The sequence below is a fragment of the Callionymus lyra genome, chromosome 15 (assembly GCF_982586985.1).
Source record: "Callionymus lyra chromosome 15, fCalLyr1.hap1.1, whole genome shotgun sequence".
NCBI classification, from domain to species: Eukaryota; Metazoa; Chordata; class Actinopteri; order Syngnathiformes; family Callionymidae; genus Callionymus; species Callionymus lyra.
In genome coordinates, this window is record NC_141832.1 from 20,085,577 (window position 1) to 20,107,157 (window position 21,581).

At 39.2% G+C, this 21,581-nt stretch overlaps 3 protein-coding genes across 3 annotated transcripts; 1 reads left to right on the forward strand and 2 right to left on the reverse strand.

Annotated features, from left to right (window-relative positions):
* Positions 1-201: 201 nt before the first annotated feature.
* LOC148065250 (actin-related protein 2/3 complex subunit 1A-A) lies at positions 202-5,387 on the reverse strand. Its single transcript, XM_087809618.1, has 10 exons — positions 5,238-5,387; positions 3,704-3,815; positions 2,660-2,764; positions 2,184-2,406; positions 2,006-2,113; positions 1,179-1,385; positions 1,006-1,081; positions 631-821; positions 451-541; positions 202-326 (listed from the first exon to the last, which is right to left on the reverse strand). The coding sequence occupies exons 2-10, from the start codon at positions 3,765-3,767 to the stop codon at positions 321-323; spliced, it is 1,071 nt and encodes a 356-aa protein (XP_087665744.1). The 5' UTR covers positions 3,768-3,815; positions 5,238-5,387; the 3' UTR covers positions 202-320.
* A 1,423-nt stretch (positions 5,388-6,810) lies between these two features.
* On the forward strand, positions 6,811-13,571 carry prkar1aa (protein kinase, cAMP-dependent, regulatory, type I, alpha (tissue specific extinguisher 1) a). Its single transcript, XM_087808774.1, has 11 exons — positions 6,811-6,900; positions 8,546-8,730; positions 8,799-8,966; positions 10,040-10,131; positions 10,204-10,265; positions 10,333-10,379; positions 10,448-10,606; positions 10,672-10,732; positions 10,970-11,091; positions 11,790-11,871; positions 13,006-13,571. Exons 2-11 carry the CDS (start codon positions 8,557-8,559, stop codon positions 13,176-13,178), a joined length of 1,140 nt encoding a protein of 379 aa, XP_087664900.1. The 5' UTR covers positions 6,811-6,900; positions 8,546-8,556; the 3' UTR covers positions 13,179-13,571.
* A 647-nt stretch (positions 13,572-14,218) lies between these two features.
* Positions 14,219-19,057, reverse strand: LOC148065252 (primary amine oxidase, liver isozyme-like). The gene is made up of 5 exons (XM_087808773.1): positions 17,475-19,057; positions 16,150-16,268; positions 15,920-16,086; positions 15,710-15,842; positions 14,219-14,766 (listed from the first exon to the last, which is right to left on the reverse strand). The coding sequence occupies exons 1-5, from the start codon at positions 19,045-19,047 to the stop codon at positions 14,473-14,475; spliced, it is 2,286 nt and encodes a 761-aa protein (XP_087664899.1). The 5' UTR covers positions 19,048-19,057; the 3' UTR covers positions 14,219-14,472.
* Between the last annotated feature and the right edge of the window lie 2,524 nt (positions 19,058-21,581).

The following is a 21,581-nucleotide window of genomic DNA, read 5'->3' on the forward strand; positions in this document are numbered from 1 at the left end:
AAGAAATGGAAAGCAGGTTGACGGACCAGTAAACAAACATTTCTGATATTAGAAACTACAGAATTGTGTTTGCAAAGTTTACGGAGTTATTGCAAATATGATTTCTAACTAAAACAGTCGGACACGAAAAAGAAAATAGCACCAGAAGTGGAGAAAAGGGAAAAAAATCGAAGCCTAGAACAACAAAGAGTTCATTAAAAATATGATAAGAAAAAAGTGTTTATTGAGAGTAATTCACAGACAGTCATGGTCAGTAACTCGACGCCAACTTCAAGAGTACGTTCATCTAATGATGGAGGTTTGTTTCATCACTGCAGCTCTCAGTGCTGGAAAAGAAGAAGACATGAGTTAGATTGTCTGCTGGTCAATATACGACACCTACAGTTTTGCTCATGAAATATGTTGATAATTGGGACACGAGACCCGATTAATTTTATTTTATTTATGTACCTTGAACTCCCAGATGACCATTGCACCGTCCAGACTCACACTGCTGTACTTGTCCACTCGGTCTGTTGTCCCCGACATGACACGCAGCTGCCTGCAGGAACAACACACACATAACATGTAACACATCCGTGAAAGACTGGTATTCATACAATACATGTGCGAACAGTAGACATTGTTTACGTGATGGTGTTCTGGTGAAGAGTGGTGATCTCTTTGCTGTCGTCCTCGGTGGCCTTCTTGTCCAGGTTTTGGAAGTGTTTCATCGCGGACATGCTAATTTTGGACACCTGTTTTGGGATGTCCAGCTTCTTCACAAACTCCAGAGCACCCGGACCCTTATAGCTGTACTGGAACGGGCAGCAGTCATGACCCTGGCGGACAGAAGGCAAAATGTTATCATCTTTTCTTTTTTTTTTAAATTATTATTAATGAGAGTCTACTTCAATCGCAAAATATGGCTGTAAAAAACATTTGTAATTTGTCTTTTAATGTCCGAACAAGAAGCAGATACAAATTATAAAACGTTTTTATTTGAGGCAAGAAGTTGGTAGTTACCGCGGCAACAATCTCAGTCGCGCTGACGTACAGGACACTCAGCAGGGGGAGTCGTTTCGTGGTCAGCTGAGTAACTCTGTGGACAAGAAACCAGTGGATTTCTGTTACTATCGGTCAGGAGCACAAGCTAATGTCACCAAGTGGTGGTTCTGTGGTACTACATGTGGACTCACGCGTTGTTCTGAGCAGCGTCGACCACCGTGATGCTGCTACTGTGGGACACCCAGGCCAGTTGGTCTCCACTGGGGGAGAAGCTCACGCTGTGAACCCAACCGCCGCAGTCCTTATGCTCCATCTTCACCTCCCCGAACGGCATCTTGGCCCCCCATGACGTAGGACCAGGCTTGTCCTCGATGTCCTTGATGTAGGTAGACAAAACCCTGGGAGGCACAAAAAGCAGATTTTCTTACAATTCAGGAAAGTTATATTTGGACTTAATTCCATTGAATATTCTGATGATTATGATTCTAATAAAAAAAAAATCAGATTAATATAAAAAAAATAAAAAAAAATTGTTAGAAGAATCAAATGTTTTTGTGCGTTTTATGATTCTGATTCTTATAACAAAACCATGTTTAGCATTCACTGTTGACATCATTTTCAATTAAGCGGTAAAGAAGAAATAACTACCTCAACTCTAAATATAAATTGGTAAAGTTCTTTGTTTGAGGACTTAGATCCTTTTTTTTTTTTTTTTAAATGTGTCTTTTTTTTTGTTTTACTTGGCCCTCAAAATATTTTACATGAATATTGAGGAGTTTTTTTTAACGCCATTTAAAATACAATACATTTCCAATTTAGGATATTTACTCATGTTTATTAAGATAATTATACTTTTTACATTTTCTTTTGTTACTTGATTGATCTTTTTCAAAGTTATTCCATCATATTTTGGCTCTTTGCTTCTTTTTTTCTGGCTTGATCGTCACACTCTATAACGTGGCCCCTACTCTATGATATACAAAATAGTATTTTTGCTTCCTCAACATTTGACCATCACCTGCATTGAAGGTCAGCTGACCCAGCAGCCAGCAGGATGTTGTTGGGATGCCATGCCAGGCTTAGGACCGTAGAACGAATCGCCTTCTTGATGTGTTTACTCAGCCACCTGAAGGATCACAACAAGAGTCAAATACTGTCTTCACTTAGAAGGTTTCAGATGTTGCAGCGTCTCGTACCAGTCGTTCTCCTTCGCAAAGTAACAGACCGAGATGAGACGGGCTCCACTGCCCAGAGCGAACTTGTTCTCCAGAGGAGACCACTTCACACACGTGGCTGCTCGGTTGATGCGCACCAGCACCAGGGTGGGCTTCCAGGCGCCATCTTTTAGCGTCCACACGTACGCATTACGGTCAGCAGCACATGTCACGATACGGTTTGAATCCGGTGCCCAGTCAATCCCTGAGGACACAGAGCAGGTCAAAAAGAAATCTGATGACTTGGAGTCAATACAATATCTTCCTTCTTAGGGTTTATATAAAACATATTTCATGAACAAGGTATTATTTTCCTAGTTTCTGTTACAGTGGTCACAATGTAAAGGACTGTTTCCGATGATTGTTTTCTGTTTACTGGAGTCCCTGTAAAAGTTCCTGACCCTAACCGATACATACGAGGCTCTCATTTGAAAATAAACCTCAAAAACAGCTGTTACCTGTGATGCGTCCACTGTGCTCGGTCAGCTCGTGGATCTTGATCCAGTCTTTTCCTTTCTTCTCGTAGATGTAAACCTCATTGTTGTTCGGACTCAACGCAATTTCTGAGCAGAAAAAAATAGAGAGTCTGTCAGATATAACTTACATCGAGAAAATAGGTGCTACATTCCTCATATTTTTAGTCCAAGATTGAGGTTAGTGTAACAACATTGTCATACAAGTAGGTCAAAAAGAAAATTAGTCTAGAAGAAAGTGGGTCAGATTTTCAAAATCCCAAGAGAGCAACATTTTAATGCGTATAATATAGTTCAAACCTGAAGTTAAAAGGGCATGACAAGGAGGTGTATTTTTTATTGATTTAATTTCATGAAGAAATGTTTTTCATTTTCTAAAATGGATAATTCACTTTACAATATTTTTCTGAACATTCTTCTTTTTAAATAAATAAGGTAGGATCATTTTGCATGTGTGTCTATATATTATATCTAATGTCTATCATATCATTTTAATCTATATTAAGTTTAAAAAAAAATCCTAACCCGTGTGTTGCCTCTGGGTCAAGATGAACAACCTCTACGGCTGCGTATGTATTTCTGGTCGTTCACCCAGAGACAACACAAGGGTTAATTGAATTATTGTAATTTTTTTATAGTATTTTACACCCTATAAGTATTTATGTATATATGGTAGATGCAGGACCTAATGTCTGATTAAAGATTGTTGTTGTTTTCGTTATAATTCAAGATTGCTGGTCAGTTGTTATTATTTTTAACAAATGTATTTTTAATGTCCTACAAACAAATTTATTTCCTGAATCATCACTTTATACAGAAAAAATCCTTCAATCCATTTTTGTGGATGTGCATCATCGAGTCTATTTTCTTGAGAAGATAATCGGATTCTTCTCTGCCTCCCCAGCAACACTAATGCATTTACGGGAAGAAGGAAATGCATTAAACTCATCAGCGAGGATGATGGATGTCCAGCTCTGTGTCTTCATCGATGTTCCTGCAGACGCAACACAACCTGAAGGTTTCACCTACGTGTCCTGTCTTTGTTCCAGGTGTGGCAGGAGATGGGTTCCAACCCGAAGCTGTAGAGAGACATGCCTGGACAGAGAAGGAATGTGGGACGAACGACGCGCCGCCGCAGATCCTGGGAGGAGATTGGGCAGAACTTAAGGGTTGTTTCTGAAGCTGCAGTGTTGTGGCTTGAATCAATACAATGAAGTATTATTAGTTGTCATGTTGTAGTGAGTGAAGTATTTATCCTGCCGTGACCATCATGGTTATGAACTTCTCGGTTTTTGTTGATACCAAGATATATATTTTTTTAATTTCTGATCAAAAATCTATTTTCTTAGCGGGCCTTTATAAGACAGCATCATACGATCATTTTTGATGCACTTGTTTTCACACTTCTAGGTACTTTACCGCACAAAAACCATCATAGTGGTAGAGCTCACAGTGCCCTGGGATGAAAGAATGGACTTGGCTCATCAATCGATGCAAGCCAAGTACCAAGACCTGATCGATTTAATCGCTTTTTGCGTGCCGTCCTAAAAGGATGGCACGCAAAAAGCTTCCCCACCGAAGTCGGTGCCTTTCTTCCTCCACAGGATGGGTCTGGAGTCCAAACAACCGAAGAAGGCCACCAGAGATAGAGCCACAGTAGCCGAATCTAACTCAAGATGGCTTTGAATAAGGAGAGCTCATTGCTGGAACCCTTCCGCAGGCAAATCCTAGTCAGACTAAGGCGAGGTGTACAGGTTAAGGGGCGAAACATCGGTGATCCTGAGATGACTGCTGACGATGCGAAAGGGTTTCAAATGTGGCTGTTTGAAGCAACACCATACCAGAGGGACGACGTGCACCATTTTCAGACTAGTTCCCTCAGCTTGTGGCAAAGCATCTTCGATGTTTACTTCACCCCACAAATAAAACTTACTTACTTGTATAATAGTAATAGTAATAGTAATAGTAATAGTGAGTCAGCTTTTTCTACGATTGGTAATGGATCATTTATTTATTGATTTATATATAACACTTGCTAATGAAACACAGTCATCACAGCACATTGATATATAATAAAACAAATATTAACATTAACCCCATTTGTGTTGATCATTTCAATTTGTTTCCACATCTATTTGTCTGTTTTACCAATATCATGTAATAACTAATAAGCTTTGAAGTAACTATTAAGATACATTTTCAAAACCCATTTATGTTCCTAAAGTCTTACCTCAATGCAGCAAACAGTCTATGGTCTTGTTTAGCTTTTTTTTATTTTTAAGGTAGAAAACTGTGACACAGATTTTGAACCTGAGTCTTTATGTTCAACTATGAACGATCACTGATAAGTGTGCTTAGGTGTGTCACTCAGCAAATAGTTCCTCATACATACCTGCGTACTGCTCTTGCGCAATCTAATTGTAAGAATTCAGAAGAAATACAATAAATACAGACATAGGATCTCTTTTAGTCCCTACTTTTTTTATCTTTTAGAAAGAGACCGATGGGCTTGAAAAGTCCAATTGTTAGGGAGCAGAAGATTTCAAGTAAAACCAATCCTTACCTGGAAGACTCTGAGGGTCACTTGGAGGTGGATGTTCAGGGGTGCAGGTCTCTATCCGCGGACTCTGGGCAGTCAACACGAATGGAGCGGAGCAGCAATGAGAAGGAAGTGCCAGCGTTAAATCTGAGGGGAAAGAAAGGTGGGTGTGTCTGCTGGCAGAGGTTGTAAAAGCACATTATCTGGAGCTGTGGTGAAGCAGGACCAGGCTTGCAGACACAACACTGCAAATGCATTCTTTCAAATCCCTCAGCAAATGGACAGTCAGCAGTGTGTACTATAGTGAGCGCTGCAATGACTTGTGGGTATAACAAATGAGTTCACTAGCCTGAGGAAAACAAGATTGTTTCCCAAGAAGTCTTTATTACCAAACAGATGCAGGGTTTACAATAAATGCAGGAAAAACATGCACAAATCAACCATGATAACGAAAGTCAAAGTCATGAAAAAACATGCATGTCCCAGTACAAAGTCCTCTTTTCACTGCATACCCTGGACAAACACTGAACATTTCTTTGGGGAATTACCGCCACCTACTGGTACGGAGTCTACATTTAGTGGACATAGTTTCTCTTATCTCCATGAAATTCAACTATATAAATACTGTTAATAGACATATATCATAAGAACTTCTGATAAAATTATCCTTTAAATCCAATAAAAAAACTTTTTGTCTTTGTATCTCTTCATTACTATTGGATATCAATTAAATCAATTAATACATGCTCTCCCGTTTACTTTCCTCACAATAGTCACAATTTCCTGAACTCTATATCTTTGTTATAAAACATGTACTGTTCAGTCCTTCGTGTCTTAAAAGGATTTTACCTTGACTGTACCTGTGTACAGGTCAGGTCAAACTTTACAGTACATCAGTAACAACTGAAACTGAAACTGAAACAATATCTCTACTACTTATTATACAATTCTCAATGGTAGTTCTAGTTAAGCACATTTGTGAAAGTATCATGACCTGTAATGATGTAACTACCAGGTCATGTTCCCCTTTGGCCTCATAATACCTAGTTTGCATTAAAAACCAAATCATCATCTCTTTTTCCATCTCATATTTTTTCAAAACAACGCAGATGAGAAGTAAAAAAAAAAGTATAAAGCAGTTCTATTTATAACTGAAACGGTTAATCTGAAAAACAGTGTTCAACTTTGGTCTGTGGGCTAAATGTTGCCGAAAAACTAGCATTGTACATCTAACCTGGGACTCAGAAAGGGGTTGCGAAATGGAGTTATTTATGCTGCTAGAAAAATAAAACTATTGTAAATGCTCTTGCACTTTGACTACATTGAACTAGTAGAGATCTTGTCAAATTATTTTAGTTATAATAATATATAATAACATAGTTTGTAACATACAAGATCCCAGCAAAAAATCAACTGGAGACAAAATAATTGTGGATGTTATTTTAAAAACAGCAATGAATAAAACATTTATTTAAAGTAATTATTTCATATTAGACGAGTCCTGAACGATGATATGAAAAACAGTTTGTTCATCTTTCAATGTGATTTTTTTCTTACCGTAAAGGAACCAATAATGCGCAACATGTTTCATCGGTTACCGTAGTGACCGTAGTGACGAATTGGGCGGAAGTGGTTTTTCGTCGAAGCTAAAAGAAAACAAACGACGACGACGAAGGTCCATATTTCAGTAAGAACTTCCTGCATTTGTTTTATTTAAAAATATGAACGTAAACAAGTGCGTGTGTTTATGAGACATGAACGATAAAAGCGCAGTTAAACACGTTACTTAAATTATGGCTCAGTTAGCACGAGAAGCTAAAGTATTTTTCAACGCTTTGAGCCGTTAATGTTGATGTATATTCACATTTTAACCTCGTTTTTACAAACCAGGCGTGTTTTCTTGAGGTACTTACAGTTGTCTAAACAGAAAAGGTCATGTTAGTCAGTGGGAAAGGATCGTGCAAAACATTAGCAGCTAACAACGTAGCATTTACTGTACGAACTGTAGTGGTATTGATATTATATTCTTCTTAATATGAAGCTTTACTATTGTAACAATGGCCGCCTTGAAGGATATTCATCTGAGTTATGGTGTTTAAAAGCTTAAACAATATGGATACATGCTATGTTGTTGTTACTGTGTAATGTAAAAGTATATTAACCCGCGTTAGCTTAACATTTGCAACATATTTTTATTTTCATTAAGTAATTCATTTTGGGTAAGTACACAAGTACATTTGACAGTAAACAAGTCACACTACATTAATATTTTACCAAAACTAGGACGTTAGACGTAATGTGGACATCTTCATTTTTAAACATTATTTTTTTCAAAAGTTTTTTTTCCAGTTGTTTTTTAACCTGGTACTTCAACAAACACCGTATGGAACTAAAGTCAAAAGTAGTAATGGGTGAACTACTACAAATAATTTACATTTTAAAATAAATTGCCATGACCTTGAGCATCAGTGATGTCTCACAATGTCCAGAAGTCAACTTGTTGTGTCCTTACGGTTCTCCTCGGATCACAGAGGAACAGATTTTTAAAGTATGTCAAATAACCAAAAAGGTTCATTTGTATTTCAGGCACAAATAGTTATTTACAACTTAAAGTCTATACACAAATGTTACATCGTAACAAAAATAGTACAGTTTATATAAATGTATTATATTCTTAAAACTAAACATTTTTGGCATTGTAAAACCATTAAAACCACTTTATTTGTATAACAAGTCTCTTTCCAAAAATGATGTGTTAGTGACTGTGTGAAGTAGATATTTGAGGCCCTGGTCGTACTAACATGGTGCCTGTAAAGCAAAATAAACACTGCATCGAGCACTGCGGGTACAGAGCATAATGGAATGATTACCATCATCAACGGTCTGACAGAATATTGCACATAAACATTACATTAAAAAAAAAATCTTTATGTTTTACAAAGAAGTAAATGTGACCAAATGTTGACACTTTACAGGAAATGTTATCAAATATTACAGATAAAATAGGGTAATGGTCCTGTAAAATAATGTGTCCTGTAACAATAAAGGCTGCAATAAGGTTTTGAACATACAATTGTGTTGTACTATATGGATTCATGGTCTTCAATCATCTTATTTTATACAGATCTTATAAGAGTACTTTATATCATCATTGGTGCTGAATTTGATTATCATAAATTAACTGATGATAAAAATATATATAGTATTTAAAGGAATAGTATCCATCCACGTTCTTAATTTATCTATGATCTTAGTTACATCTAAAAGCAAGGATTTTGTTACCACTTGACTGTGATGCGTGATTTCTAATGTTTATCTCTTTCTAAAATCAGCAACGGTTACAATGGCGTCAAACACTTCCAGCAGCGATGAAGAGCGGAGTTTACGAGAGTGTGAGGTGTATGTTCAGAAGCACAACATCCACCAGCTGCTCAAGGACTGCATCGTGCAGCTCTGCACGGCCCGCCCAGAGAAACCCATGGCATTCCTGAGGGAGCACTTCGACAGACTAGAAAGGGTAAGTGACAGTCAACAGCGTTGTGTATAATAGTGGAGTGGAAGGTTCCTGAGATGTGTGCTGTGTAGGAGGAGGCCCAGCAGATGGCCTCCCAGCAGAAGTCCAGCATGAGAAGAGACTCGCGTGACGACGAGGTGTCTCCGCTCATGAATCCAGTCGTACGAGGACGGAATCGAAGAGGAGCCATCAGTGCTGAGGTGTACACAGAGGAGGATGCTACTTCCTACGTCCGGAAGGTGAGGATCTCAGATTGTCTTGCATCTTTTGTCCATAATTAGCTTATATTGCTATTTAACCACAGCCTTACACAAGTTTTCTGGACATCTCTTAATCAACAAACATAAACAAGCATCACCTTTAGAAGTATACTTTATCTCTGTTTAACTGGGTCATGTAACCTAATCCCCTCCTCTCCTGTTCCCTCCACAGCTTTGTCTGTTTCACAAATATTGGAAGCATTTGTTGGAATCTAAACAGAGGCAGCACTGTTTATGTGGACGTGACTGGCGTTCATCTTCCTAGTGACTTTTGCGATGAGTTTATTGGCCTCGACATGTTCTTTCAGTTGTTACTGCTGTTGCATTTGCACGTCCCTTGGTGTTAAGTGGGTGTTTTTTAGGAAGCGGGGCAGCGTCCTCGTTCATGCCTTTTCCTGATCTGGTGTCATTGTATAGTTTGAACTTATTGTGGCTTAAATTAGGACTCAAAGATTTAGGGAAAGTTATCAGTATTGTGATTGAGTATGTTTTTTGGGGGGAGGGGGCATACTGTACAACATTTGATAGAATCAACATTAAGCCAGGCCTGCATATTATTATGAAATGTTATATTTGTAGTATTACTAGAGTACTTGTCTCTGGTGGGGCAGACTTTATAGACCACATGACTCTTGACGAAGTCGTAACTGCTTTCATGTGTTTTGAATCCAAAATATGTCCAAACATCACATTTTATAGCTGGTGGAGTTTACAGTATCCTCTTGTCCTCAGTAATTGCAGGGATCTCGCAGGATTTCTTTGTTCTTTTAGCTGCCGAGGACGTAATGAAAGCTGCCATCTAGCCGCCAGAAGTTAAATTGTAACCCAAAATTATGTGAATATATGTTAATGTGAATTATTATTTTTTAATATATCTTACACTTTTGAACCAAGACCTCAAGATACTATAACTCCCCGCATTATTATGGCTGAAAAGCATGGTCCTTGGAGGTGACGATTTTCATTCCTGCCGCCTTGAAAATCGTTCACAAAAAAGTTGAAGGTCATGAACCACAACCTTGAAAGAACTATAATACCGTCTCTGATTCCAGGTCATCCCGAAAGACTATAAAAGCACGGCGGCTCTGTCCAAAGCCATGGAGAAGAACGTCTTGTTCGCTCACCTGGACGACAACGAAAGAAGGTGCTTCTAGTTTAGCTCAACACGTCGAGCTCACAACGTCATCGTTCTAATGATTCTTTCATTTCTCCTCAGTGATATTTTTGATGCAATGTTCTCAGTCAACTACATCGCCGGAGAGACCGTCATTGTCCAAGGTTCGTACTTAATCTTTACCTTCATATTTGACTCCAGTTATCTGATGTTTCTGTTTTCTTTTGGCAGGTGATGAAGGAGACAACTTCTATGTCATTGATCAGGGAGAAATGGATGTACGTTTTTCTAGTTTAGATTTTTTTTTTAACTGACAGAGACCCACAGCAAACATGTCTCTGTCCAGGTTTATGTCAACAACGAGTTGGTGACCAGCATCGGAGAAGGAGGCAGCTTCGGGGAGCTGGCGCTGATCTACGGGACGCCTCGCGCCGCCACGGTGCAAGCCAAGTCTGACGTCAAGCTGTGGGGCATCGACCGGGACAGCTACAGAAGAATCCTGATGGTGAGCAGACACTCTGACTTGATTGTGAGGCCACTTCTAAACTCTCCTGGTGATGGGTTGTGTAGGGAAGCACTTTGAGGAAGCGTAAGATGTACGAAGAGTTCCTCAGCAAAGTCTCTATCCTGGGTGAGCCAAACCTTTTTCCTCTCGGACCTCGAGTTTGTGACTGTTTCAGCTCAAAGTGTTGCTTAATTAAAGAAGTTATGTCAGTTAATAAACTGAAGATTGTGCCAAGTCTCAATTCAAATCTCTTTAGCTTTAACCACAATAATTTGGACAACAAGTTACGAATCGTAATAATGTTAAAGTGAGGCACACTCAGCTGTGGACTGACAACATTTTCCTTTTCCTGATGCTGAACAGAGTCTCTGGACAAATGGGAGCGTCTCACTGTAGCCGACGCTCTGGAGACGGTTCCCTTTGAGGACGGGCAGAAGATTGTGGTGCAAGGAGAGCCAGGAGACGAGTTCTTCATCATCCTGGAGGTGCCTGAGATATGACATGTTTTGAACCTCTGATGAAGAAGCTCTTTTTGTGTTAACGACAATAATCAGGACACAGTTATATTTAATCAGCAGTAAAAAAAAGTTCTTTAAAATTAAAAAATTACAAATTAAAAATGTAAAAATACAGTTAAAATAGGAGGAAGAAATAAAAATACTTGTCCTAACCCTTTTATACTCTATTAATTTAATATTATTTAGTATATATAGAGACATATAGTTACATAAAATAAAACTATGCCACATATATAAAATATAATTTAATACAATAATGTACAATGTAATATAAAATTGTATATATACGCATATACTAAGCAGATGTCTGTATATCTACCTACGACACACTACTACTAACACAAACATACTACGTTTTTATCTTTATCACAATATATACAATGTACTAAGTTAATTGCTATTTAACCATCAACATGATCCTATTTCTAGTTTTATCCATCATCATCCTCAGTTATAATACTATACAAAATACTCTTTCAGTAATATTATTTTTAGATTTTTAAAATGGATTTATATTTGTACCGTTTAATTTCTGTCCACAAAATGTTCCACAAAGTCACAGCTCGATACACACATGCTTTTCATTATCATTGATGTTTAAGTGACAAATATAAAACCGTGTAAAGAGGTTCACAGGTTTTTAATGTGATGCTGCCTTGCTCCAGGGAACAGCGGCAGTGCTGCAGAGACGCTCTGAGCACGAGGAATTCGTGGAGGTGGGCAGACTTGGACCTTCAGATTACTTTGGTGAGTAACTAAACTTCTAGATGGTTGTTGTTGTTGATAGTGTGTTTCACTAGTAACACATGTGGCCTGAATACCATCTGTGGTGTTTGAATGGAAACATTCTGGGTTGTGTTTACACTTTCAGACGTTGTCTGTGTATGTGATGGAAAATGATTCAAGTGTCAGTGGATAAGAGGAGCTTCTGTCACCAACTGTCAAGCCACATATAGAGACACACAAAGCTTCATTAGCATTAAAGGACACTTTTATGGATCGTAACTGTTGTTATTGAGATAAAACCACACATTTGTAGATTAGAATGTGTATTTTTTTTATTATTTTTTTAGGGTAAAGTGTCATAGTTACAGTATGTTGGGATGTTGTTTTTCTACTGTGTTCTAGATCTAAAGGAAGCTGTTTTTTTGACTGCTTTGAAAAACGATTAATCTTATTTTCATACAAATCTAAAGTAAATGTTTAGTAAAATAAAAGTAAAAAAAACTAGATAATGTCAATTAAACCAGTCATGGGGCTCAACTGTACGGTTTAATGGACACATTTGTTTGTTGTTATGCTAATGTTTGTTCTAAATAAGTTTAGTTCTAATCACATATAACCAGTGTGACTTTGTCGACAGAGTTTAATATCAAAGCTAAATGCTAACATTTTTTTATTACATAGGCAGATGTGTTGCTTTTTTTGTTCAACTAAATATGATTCTTCAATAGATAAAAAGTGACTTTTCTTTACAATAGAAACATTTATTTCCAATCAAAGAAAATTGCTTTAATTAAAAAAATGTAATCATTAAAAATATGTATAAGACCCAAAAAGGCGCTTCCTTTATAATAAATGAATTGAAAAAAGTGTGCTTCATTTCCATTTCTTATGGAATAACAAAGAAACAAATAAACCTTTATTTTGTTTCATTATACAGTAATAGTCCTAAACCAGTTTAAAAAACAGCCGTTTATAAAGTCCTTTATATCCGTTTCAGTGGCAAATTTTGTAGTTTTAGGCAAATTTAAATTTCATATATTTAATGCAGTTTTCTCTCTGAGGTCCGATTCCATACATTTTTAACTGGAATAAAAGTCACATTTGTGAAGTCCTGGATATGGTCTTCAGTAGTTGATGACATGATTTGTGCTCCAGGTGAGATCGCCCTCCTGATGAACCGGCCTCGTGCGGCCACCGTCCTCGCCTCGGGACCCCTCAAGTGCGTAAAGCTGGACCGGCCCAGGTTCGAGAGAGTCCTCGGCCCGTGTTCCGACATCCTGAAGAGGAACATCGAGCAGTACAACAGTTTCGTGTCTCTCTCCGTCTGAGCTGCGAGCGCAGCACGAGTCTGTAACATCCAGACTGTTGTTGGTGTCCACAACCGTTCCTGCTCCTGTGTGTGTGTGTGTGACACGGAGTTACTGCTGCAACCACAGGTGTGTGTCGCTCTGACTGCATATATGAAGGTCTGCTCAGAGCTCAGGACACCCAGAAGAGCACCAGCAAATAATAGATTTTTTAAAGACTGCTGATTTAATATTTACTCTCTTTTTATTTCCCTCTGTGTGTCACTTAACCACACGATGTAGTCTTAACCACATCCACACACACCTCGAATTATATATATATGACATTATTTGTTTGTGCGACTCGCCTTCTACGTCTTTCCAGGACTCACTTCCTGCACAATATTTTTCAATAAAAGTGATTTTAAAGTGTTATACGACGCAACCGGGTGATTTCTTTTGTGTATTTAAGTCGATTGTGATCCCGAGAAGCTGCAGGGCGCCCCCTGTTGTACACAGAGCGAATAGTCACTGTCGATGTATCGTCGAACGACATTTTGTCATTAAGGACGTATATATAAGGATTATTCAACAGAAAGCTTTAGTCCGTCCTGACTTGCATTGAACCATTTGAGCAGTGGTAGCTGGTCAACAGGTGGCGCTAGAATGGTGAACATTTAATTATTTTTCTGGACATAAATTAATCTGCTTTCATTTTATTAATTTAAAATAAACCTGTTGTTAGAAAAGCATGGCCTGGGGGCCACATGCAGCCCTCTGACTGTATTTTTTGCGGCCCGTCACAGTGAAACTATAAAATGATCATCAATGAATGTTTCTGTTGGAAAACAATTGTATTATTTAACTACTTTGAGTCATTAGATATGTTATTTTAAAGACTTATTTTCTCTTGTCTTTCTTTTTTTGCATAATATAATTTTACATCATATTTCTAGAATTAAATATAAGATGATATATTAAACAGTAAAATAGCTAATTTAGATTTATTTGAAAATTATTATTTAATATAAGAATTTAAAACAAATGTAATACTTTTTGTTCTTCAGGATCTTAACAAATGGAATATCATCAAATATGCAATGAAATGACATCTTGATCTTATTTTATAATATGTTTTCCGATCCTATAAAAGCTACTTTTATTTGTCTCTTCTTTCTTTGTGCTTGATGACCCCTTTCAATATTCCCAGTCTTTGATACGACCCCTGAGGGAATCTAACTGCCCACTTTTGTTCTAAGATAATCTACTTTTCCACTCGTTTATTTCCTCCATTTTCAGTTTTTATTGAGTAAAAAGTCGGCTCAGAAATGAAAAGTCATTCGAACCAGTCTTCAAACTTGACCACATTATCGAAGCCCTGGTAGGAAAAGGGCTCCAGCACAGGACCGCAGGTCTCTTGAGCAAGGCACGCCATTCTGTTCGAGTCACAGCTGCTCTCGGTGCCCGGTCGCATGTACACGGCATCTGGAGAGTCTATGGACGGGTCCTTGTCGAAATAGTTGTGTGGTCGCAGCAGGATGCTTCCTCCGTTGCCCACGGTTACCGTGTTAGGGATGTCCTCCGCGTGAGGGATGTGGAGGAAGCCGGTGGTGACCCAGGCGACAAGGTCCTGTCAGGTAGAGACACGTCAGTATATTCCATGTAGCAAGAGCTTTAATATGGAACTATACAAGTGCAGCAACATCGCATACATCTGCCAAGGAGCTCATTTGACTTTATTTACAAACCCTAAAACATCATTACTGCCCTACTGTTTAATCCTGCATCAAGGTTGAGGGTCAACTGGAGTCTATCCCAGCTACTCAGGGCAAGAGAGAATCTAGAATCCATTCAAGTGAATTTCTAAATCCTCAAAACTATCTTATGCTTATCAAGATGAAACCCCAGAGGTTTTCTTCTGGATGATGTCCCCATTATTCTATTGAATTGTTGTTTTTAAAGCATTTAATTGTTTTTTGGAATCATTGAATTCAATAGTTTCTATATTAAAGGTTAAAATGATTTTTTTTATTGAAATATTTAATTGAATACGTTTTATATAGAAAAGTTAAATCTGTTGTTTTTTTTGTAATAAAATATAATTCAAAATAGAATAAAGAAAATACATTTTCTAAATTCATTTTTCTCTGTGATTCTTAGCATTTTAAATTAAATAAATATTCTATTTTAATTATTCAAATAAATAATTCAAGGCTTAACTCTTGTGTTATCTCTGGGTCATGATGACCCGGTGGCCAGAAAACAAATGTGTTTGTTGTATCCAGCAAGGGAGGTCGTTCACCTTAACACAGAGGCAACTTTGTTTTTGGGCCACCGGGTCAACTTGACCCAGAGACAAAACAAGAGATACCTCAAACACATTTGCTGTCAGGACACGGGGTCACCTTGAACCAGAGACAAAAGAAGGGATACCTCAATCACATTTGTTTTGTAGGGCCACTGAATCACATTGACCCAGAGACAAAACAAGGGATACCTCAAACACATTTGTTTTCAGCCTTCGGGTCACCTTGACCCAGGGATGACACACGTTTAAAATCATCCGGACTCACCTCATCCACAATGTTTTCGTTGTCCTGGATGAAGGTGCTGAAGTCTACAGGAGGGGACCAGATGTTGTTGAGGTTATACACACTGCTGCTGGTTCGCTCCTCGTCCTTGTGCTTGGTGACGGCGACCTTGTACCTTCAACCAGGAGAGAAACACACCGTCAACGTCCCTGACCCGGAGCAGGAATATTCAGGGTCAAAGTTGGTACCGACCTGGCCCAGGACATGGAGCGCTCCTCGGCCTCGCTCTCGGGGAGCGGGTCCCCCGTCATGCTGAACACCTGCAGCCTGTAGCTGCGGTGGTGACCCCAGCGGTTGGTCTTGTTGCTGGCGATGTGAAGGTAGCGCGGAGTCTTGGCGTCGAAGCGCAGCGCCGCCTCCTGCAACATCCACCAGCATCTTCAGCCTCCACCTCCGAGAGCATGACAACAGAGGAGACCAACCTGCTCCGTCTTCAGCTGCTTCTCCACCAGCTCGGGCACCATGGCGTAGTGCTCGGGCATCCAGGGCAGCGACGTGTTGACGAACTTCATGTCTTTGGTCTGGAAGACGTTCTTCACTCCTGCCATGAAACAGTAGTGATGATGTCATAGGCGGGTCATGTTGAAGACGTTAAAGAATGTCAGTCAGTAAATATGTTTTCTAATTGATGTTCATCATTCTATGTTAAACTGGAACCTAAATGGCAGCTAATAACTAAGGTAAGGTAAGGTAAAACTTTATTGATTATTGATTATTGAAATAGTTTTTTTCCAATAGCCACAGAAAATACAGCAATTTTAAATAAAAATCAAAATAAATCAAAAATAAAATAAGAATAAGAACATAAAGAGAAAGAACAAGATGATACAATCTAAGTCTAAAGACAAAGATAAAGAACATAGATCAAAGAAAAATAACAAAGACAAAGGATACAAAGACTAACATAGAACAGAACGTCATGATACTTTCACTCCACTCCTGCCCCCGAACTCAGAATTGAAAAAATGTTTTAACAACTAACTATTTCTAATACTGATTAATTTGAATTCCTCTGTATGTATAATTCTATTGATCAATTAAATCATCGTGTCCAGATGTTTATTTCATTTTTTGTTATTATGTTAAATAATAATAATTTCTTGATTTCTTCGAATTCTTTTCAAGATTTTCGATTTGATTTTAATAAATATTTACTATTTTATTTTATATTTAAATAGCTGAACAATGTGAGGAAAGTCTGGGCCTCCCTGCTGAAGCTGCTGCCCCCCCGACCCGAACCTGGATGAGACTTTTCTTCTGATAATATATATATAAATAATATGGAGCTGCTGATTATTAAACTGGTCGCTCATGTTCAAGTGATTTTCTTTTAAATGGTTTGATGAATCAGTAGAATATAATCTTATTAGTATTTTGCTATGAAGTAACTCTTTAACATAGTTTTGAAAAAATAGTTTCAAAATTGATGTGTTAAGTGTTAAGATATATAGAGAAATATGTGCTAAACTGAAAGCACAGAAGTCTCTCCAGTCATGTTATTATTATAGATATGAAAAAATCTTCCTATTTCTTAAACTTTTTGAATGTTCATCCATTTTTTCCTAAACAGGTGTTTCCTCGATTATTCCCCCGAAACTGATTTGAAGTTTCTAGTTGCAGTTTTAGGAACATTTCTTTGGAAACCATTGCATAAGTTGTAGTTTTCTCTTTAACTCTAAGGTTAAGAAGGTACTAGAGCTTTTTATTTTAATTTTTTTTGCTTTAATTCAGCACTTGATGGACTTACCGAGGATGTCCAGGTCCACCTTAAAGTTGACGAAGTGCGTGTGCATGTTCCCGAGGACGTTCTCCGCGACCTGGTGACCGTGTTTGAGAGCACCGTCCACCAGGTAAGAAGACGAGATGTATCCCGTGGCGTGGACTTTGGCCTCGACCGAACCGCTCTGGTAGAAGATGAAGTCCCACATGTAGTCGTAGTTCAAGATGGCCGTGATGGTCCGGACCACCAGGGCGCTGTTGCTCATCCCGCCGTAGCTCGTTTGGAAGAAGTCGGAGAAGTGCCTCCTCAAGGGCTGACCCGTGTTGACCTCGAATATGCAGATGGAGTTTCGATACCGGACCGGAACCGGGACGTCTATGTAGCGGTGGGTGTCCACATACACGGCATCAGGGGGGCAATCCACGCCTTTGACCAGCTCGTGGGCAAACCGTCCGATTCCAATGCTGGTGTCCAGGAACTTGGTGATCATCATGCCTGGCGTGACAGAACCATAGACGGAAATGGACTCCTGCACGCTCAGCTCATAGAGGATCCTCTCTCCTTTGAAGCGAACGTCAAACACCCGCATCCCTGTGACCGAGCTGAGCCCGAAGGCAAAGCTCCAGTCCAGGTAAAGAACCTGATTCCCGCTGACGCTGAAGCGTTTGCCCTCCACCTGAAACGGCTGCGGACCCACCTGGCGCCGCTCGTCCCCGGGCTTCAGAGAACCGTAGTCCTCCGACTCCTTGTAGACGATCTTCTTGACCATACCGGCGGCGTATTTGTCCCGGAGCTCGGTCACGCTGTCGAAGTACTGACCGTTATAGTAGAGCTTCTTCACGCTCCAGTCCCCCTCGTCCACGCTGTCGTGATGGACCAGGACCTCCAGGCCCACGGGCAGGATGTACACCCCGCTCATGTCTCGGAAGAAAGACATCCAGGTCTTCCGGTCCTTGGAGCGGACCCCCCGAGGCATCTGCTCGAACCCCTGCAGCTTCTTGCCCTCGTCCACGTCAAAGCTCTCCTTCATGAGTCGAGGAAGTCTGGAGAAGACTTCTCGCTCCAGGAAGTCGTAGAGCAGGACGTACTCGCCGCTGGTGACCGTGCGGGCGTTGATGGGGAGACCGGTCTTGTACCGATCCACGGTGACGTCCTTGTGGTATGTTGGGTTGGGGAGAGGTCCCACTACGTACTCCTTGATGTGGCCTTGAGATCCGTGGAAGACCACGACCGTGGCCTCGCGGACGGGTTTGGCTCCTTTCCCGTCCAAGTACGACAGGACATCTTTCTTCTTGGGCAGGGAGAGGTCGATCAGGAACAGGAAGTTCTCGGAGGGTTTGGCGATCTGGCTGGTGGTCACGTCCAGGTCCTTCTGCTGGACCATGTAGCGCTGGACCTGATGGTATTCCTCCCGGGAGAGATCGGCGAAGACCTGGCCGCGGTCGTCGTGCTTGGCGCGCGGAGGGTGGACCTTCTGCGTGGTGGCACATTTCGGGGACCTGTTGGAGTAGATGCAGATGAAGATGATGTTGAGGAGAACGGAGAAGACCAGGAGGGAGATCAGAGCCCACTTCAGGAGCGAGTTCTTTTTCTCAGCCATCGTGAAGGAGCTCCACGGTGAGAGTGGCGAGGAACGCCCATCTGCGCTCGCATGTCTCTCTCCCGCTCTGTTTATGTTCCCAGCAGATTCTTCTCAACCGTCACCGACTGGTTCGTTTCAGGAGGTCATTAGAACGTTCACAACCTTCTGCAATTTTTTTTCGCTCCACAACAGTTTTGGCAGCTCCGTCTTTTGTCCGCTCGCCAACGATTACACATGAATCCAAACACCAACTGCTCTGGTCTCACAAAACAAACAGAGCCACACTGTTGTAATCTGATCACCAGAGGTCCGTGCATTCCTGTGTACACTAAACACCCGCCGAAAATCTCCCCATTCAAAGAGATTGAAACCAGATGTGGGGGTCGACTCTTGGCGGGAACTCTTTCACTTGAGAGAAGTTACCGTGAAAAAAAAATGAAGTTTGAGTCGAAATAAAAGAGAAAATACAGCAGCAGGAAATGAAGTCAGTGTGGGAAGAATGTGCGACTTCTACTCAACACACTCTACCAACGACTGAGGACTTGGATACAAATCCAGGTTTGAAGTGATGCATGAAACCATTTCCGGCCGCAAACGTGTCTAGAAGGATTGTCCCAACCTAACGAAAAGTAACTCCAGGTGACATTTTTTCGTAATTGCTGCAGAATTTACGCATTTTGTGAACTGATCTCAGACAAACATCAAGAAGTTCTTTGTCAGACGGTTGTTAAAACAGGTTCCAGAGTCGACACATTTCATGCAGTTTATCAGCCACATGGTCAGAGGTCGGTTACTCCTTCACTCCTTGACACAGAGACATCTTTACTCCTCAAATTCCTTTGTCACACGTGCAAAGATGAAGATACCAGCAGTGATACAATAATAATAATGTTATACACATATACAGAAAAAAAGTTTGGACACACATTCTAGGCTCGTTCAAAGTTTTCTGACTGATCTTAACTTCTAAGAGTTATGATGGTTTGTTCTTCCATACAATTAGGTATAAGGATGTATCAACTTTATTTCTATACAACACAACTGATGGTTCCAACACCATTAATAAGGCAAAAAATTCCAGTAAGTATGCTTGAAAAGACGCACATGTGAAGTAAAAACTATATCTTGAAGGTCATCAAGATGATGCCAAAAGTCTGCATCGCAGTTACCAGAGAAGAAATGTGGCTAATTATTTTACACTTTCTCGTTGAGTACATAATTCTAAATGTGTTCATTTATAGTTTTGATGCATTCAGTGAAAATCTATCACGTAAATAATCGTGAAAACAAAAGGAAAAACGTTGAATCAGAAGGTGTGTGAAAACTTTTGGCCTGATCTGTATGTTGTATATTGATAAACATACTTTAGTTCAAAACATTCCCATAAAAAACACATGAAACAAATTAACAAATTCTGAAACAGATTTACAATGAATTCAATTTGTAAATGTGTTTCAGGAAAGTTGTCATTCTGTTTCAGAGTTTGTAAATGTGTTTTAGTAATTTTTAATTTTGTTTCTGTAAGTTTCAGTAATAAGTTAATTTGTTTAAGAGTTTTGTCAATTTTTTCAGCAAATTGCAACTTTTTTTAAAGTTTGTAAAATTGTCTTAATAATTTGTAATTTGTTTTCAGAGTTTTGTAAATTTGTTTCAGTAATTTATTAAAAAAAATAATTTGTTATTTTGTTTCACAGATTTTTTTTTAATTTAATTGCAACTTTGTTCAGAGTTAGTAAACGTGTTTCAGTAATTCCTAATCTAGTTTGGGAATTGTGTCATTAGTTTCAAAAATTGGTAATATTGTTTCAGAATTGTGTACATTTGTTTCAGTACTTTGGTTCAGTAATTTGTTTTTTTGTTTCAGAGTTTGTCATTTTTTTAAAGTAATTTCAATTTTGTTTCATTATTTTTTAATTCGGTTTCACAGTTTTCTAAATTTGTATCAGTAATTCCTAATCTAGTTTCAGAATTGTGTACATACGTTTCAATATATTGTAACTTTGTTTAGAGTTTGTAAATTTTCTTCAGGAAATTGTAATTTTGTTTCAGAGTAAATTAGTTTCACGATTTGTTAATTTGTTTCAGTGAATTGTACATTTGTTTTGTGCCTCTGGTCCACCGTAGAGGTAATAATGAGGGCAGCATCTGGTTTAAGACAGTGAAGGGCAAAAAGCTGCAGTTCACTCATTGGCCACTTGAGGTCAGGTGCAGACAGATATGAAGTCACTGTTCAGTCTGGTTTGACACACAATCTTCAGCTCATCTTCCATTATAATGAGCATTAAATAACCTGAATGATTCTGTTTATACCTTGTCATTAAAGAGTTCCGTCATCTCAGTGGAGCAATTATGTTTTCTATTCTAGTTTATTTGCATATCTTCCTGATCCCAGATCAGTTGTGTCTGCATCATCTCGACATCTGCCTTCAGTCTTCCCCGACAGGTCCGAGAAGATCCTTTTTACATTTAATCTCTGTGATTTTTAAGCTGTTTTACCCATTTTGGTTAAAATAGTGTCTGATAAAGGCTTTTATTAGCTTGTATTACAAATT

Coding starts and splice junctions, on each gene's coding strand:
- LOC148065252 (XM_087808773.1), bottom strand. CDS start 19,047: ATGGCTGAGAAAAAGAACTCGCTCCTGAAGTGGGCTCTGATCTCCCTC. Junction 16,269..17,474: donor GGTGGACCTGGACATCCTCG/GTAAGTCCATCA, acceptor GTTTCATGGCAG/GAGTGAAGAACGTCTTCCAG. Junction 15,843..15,919: donor CGCTCCATGTCCTGGGCCAG/GTCGGTACCAAC, acceptor TCCTGGTTGAAG/GTACAAGGTCGCCGTCACCA.
- prkar1aa (XM_087808774.1), top strand. CDS start 8,557: ATGGCGTCAAACACTTCCAGCAGCGATGAAGAGCGGAGTTTACGAGAG. Junction 8,731..8,798: donor ACTTCGACAGACTAGAAAGG/GTAAGTGACAGT, acceptor TGTGCTGTGTAG/GAGGAGGCCCAGCAGATGGC. Junction 10,607..10,671: donor GCTACAGAAGAATCCTGATG/GTGAGCAGACAC, acceptor TGGGTTGTGTAG/GGAAGCACTTTGAGGAAGCG.
- LOC148065250 (XM_087809618.1), bottom strand. CDS start 3,767: ATGTCTCTCTACAGCTTCGGGTTGGAACCCATCTCCTGCCACACCTGG. Junction 2,765..3,703: donor CTGGAACAAAGACAGGACAC/GTAGGTGAAACC, acceptor TTTTCTGCTCAG/AAATTGCGTTGAGTCCGAAC. Junction 1,386..2,005: donor TCAGCTGACCTTCAATGCAG/GTGATGGTCAAA, acceptor TGTGCCTCCCAG/GGTTTTGTCTACCTACATCA.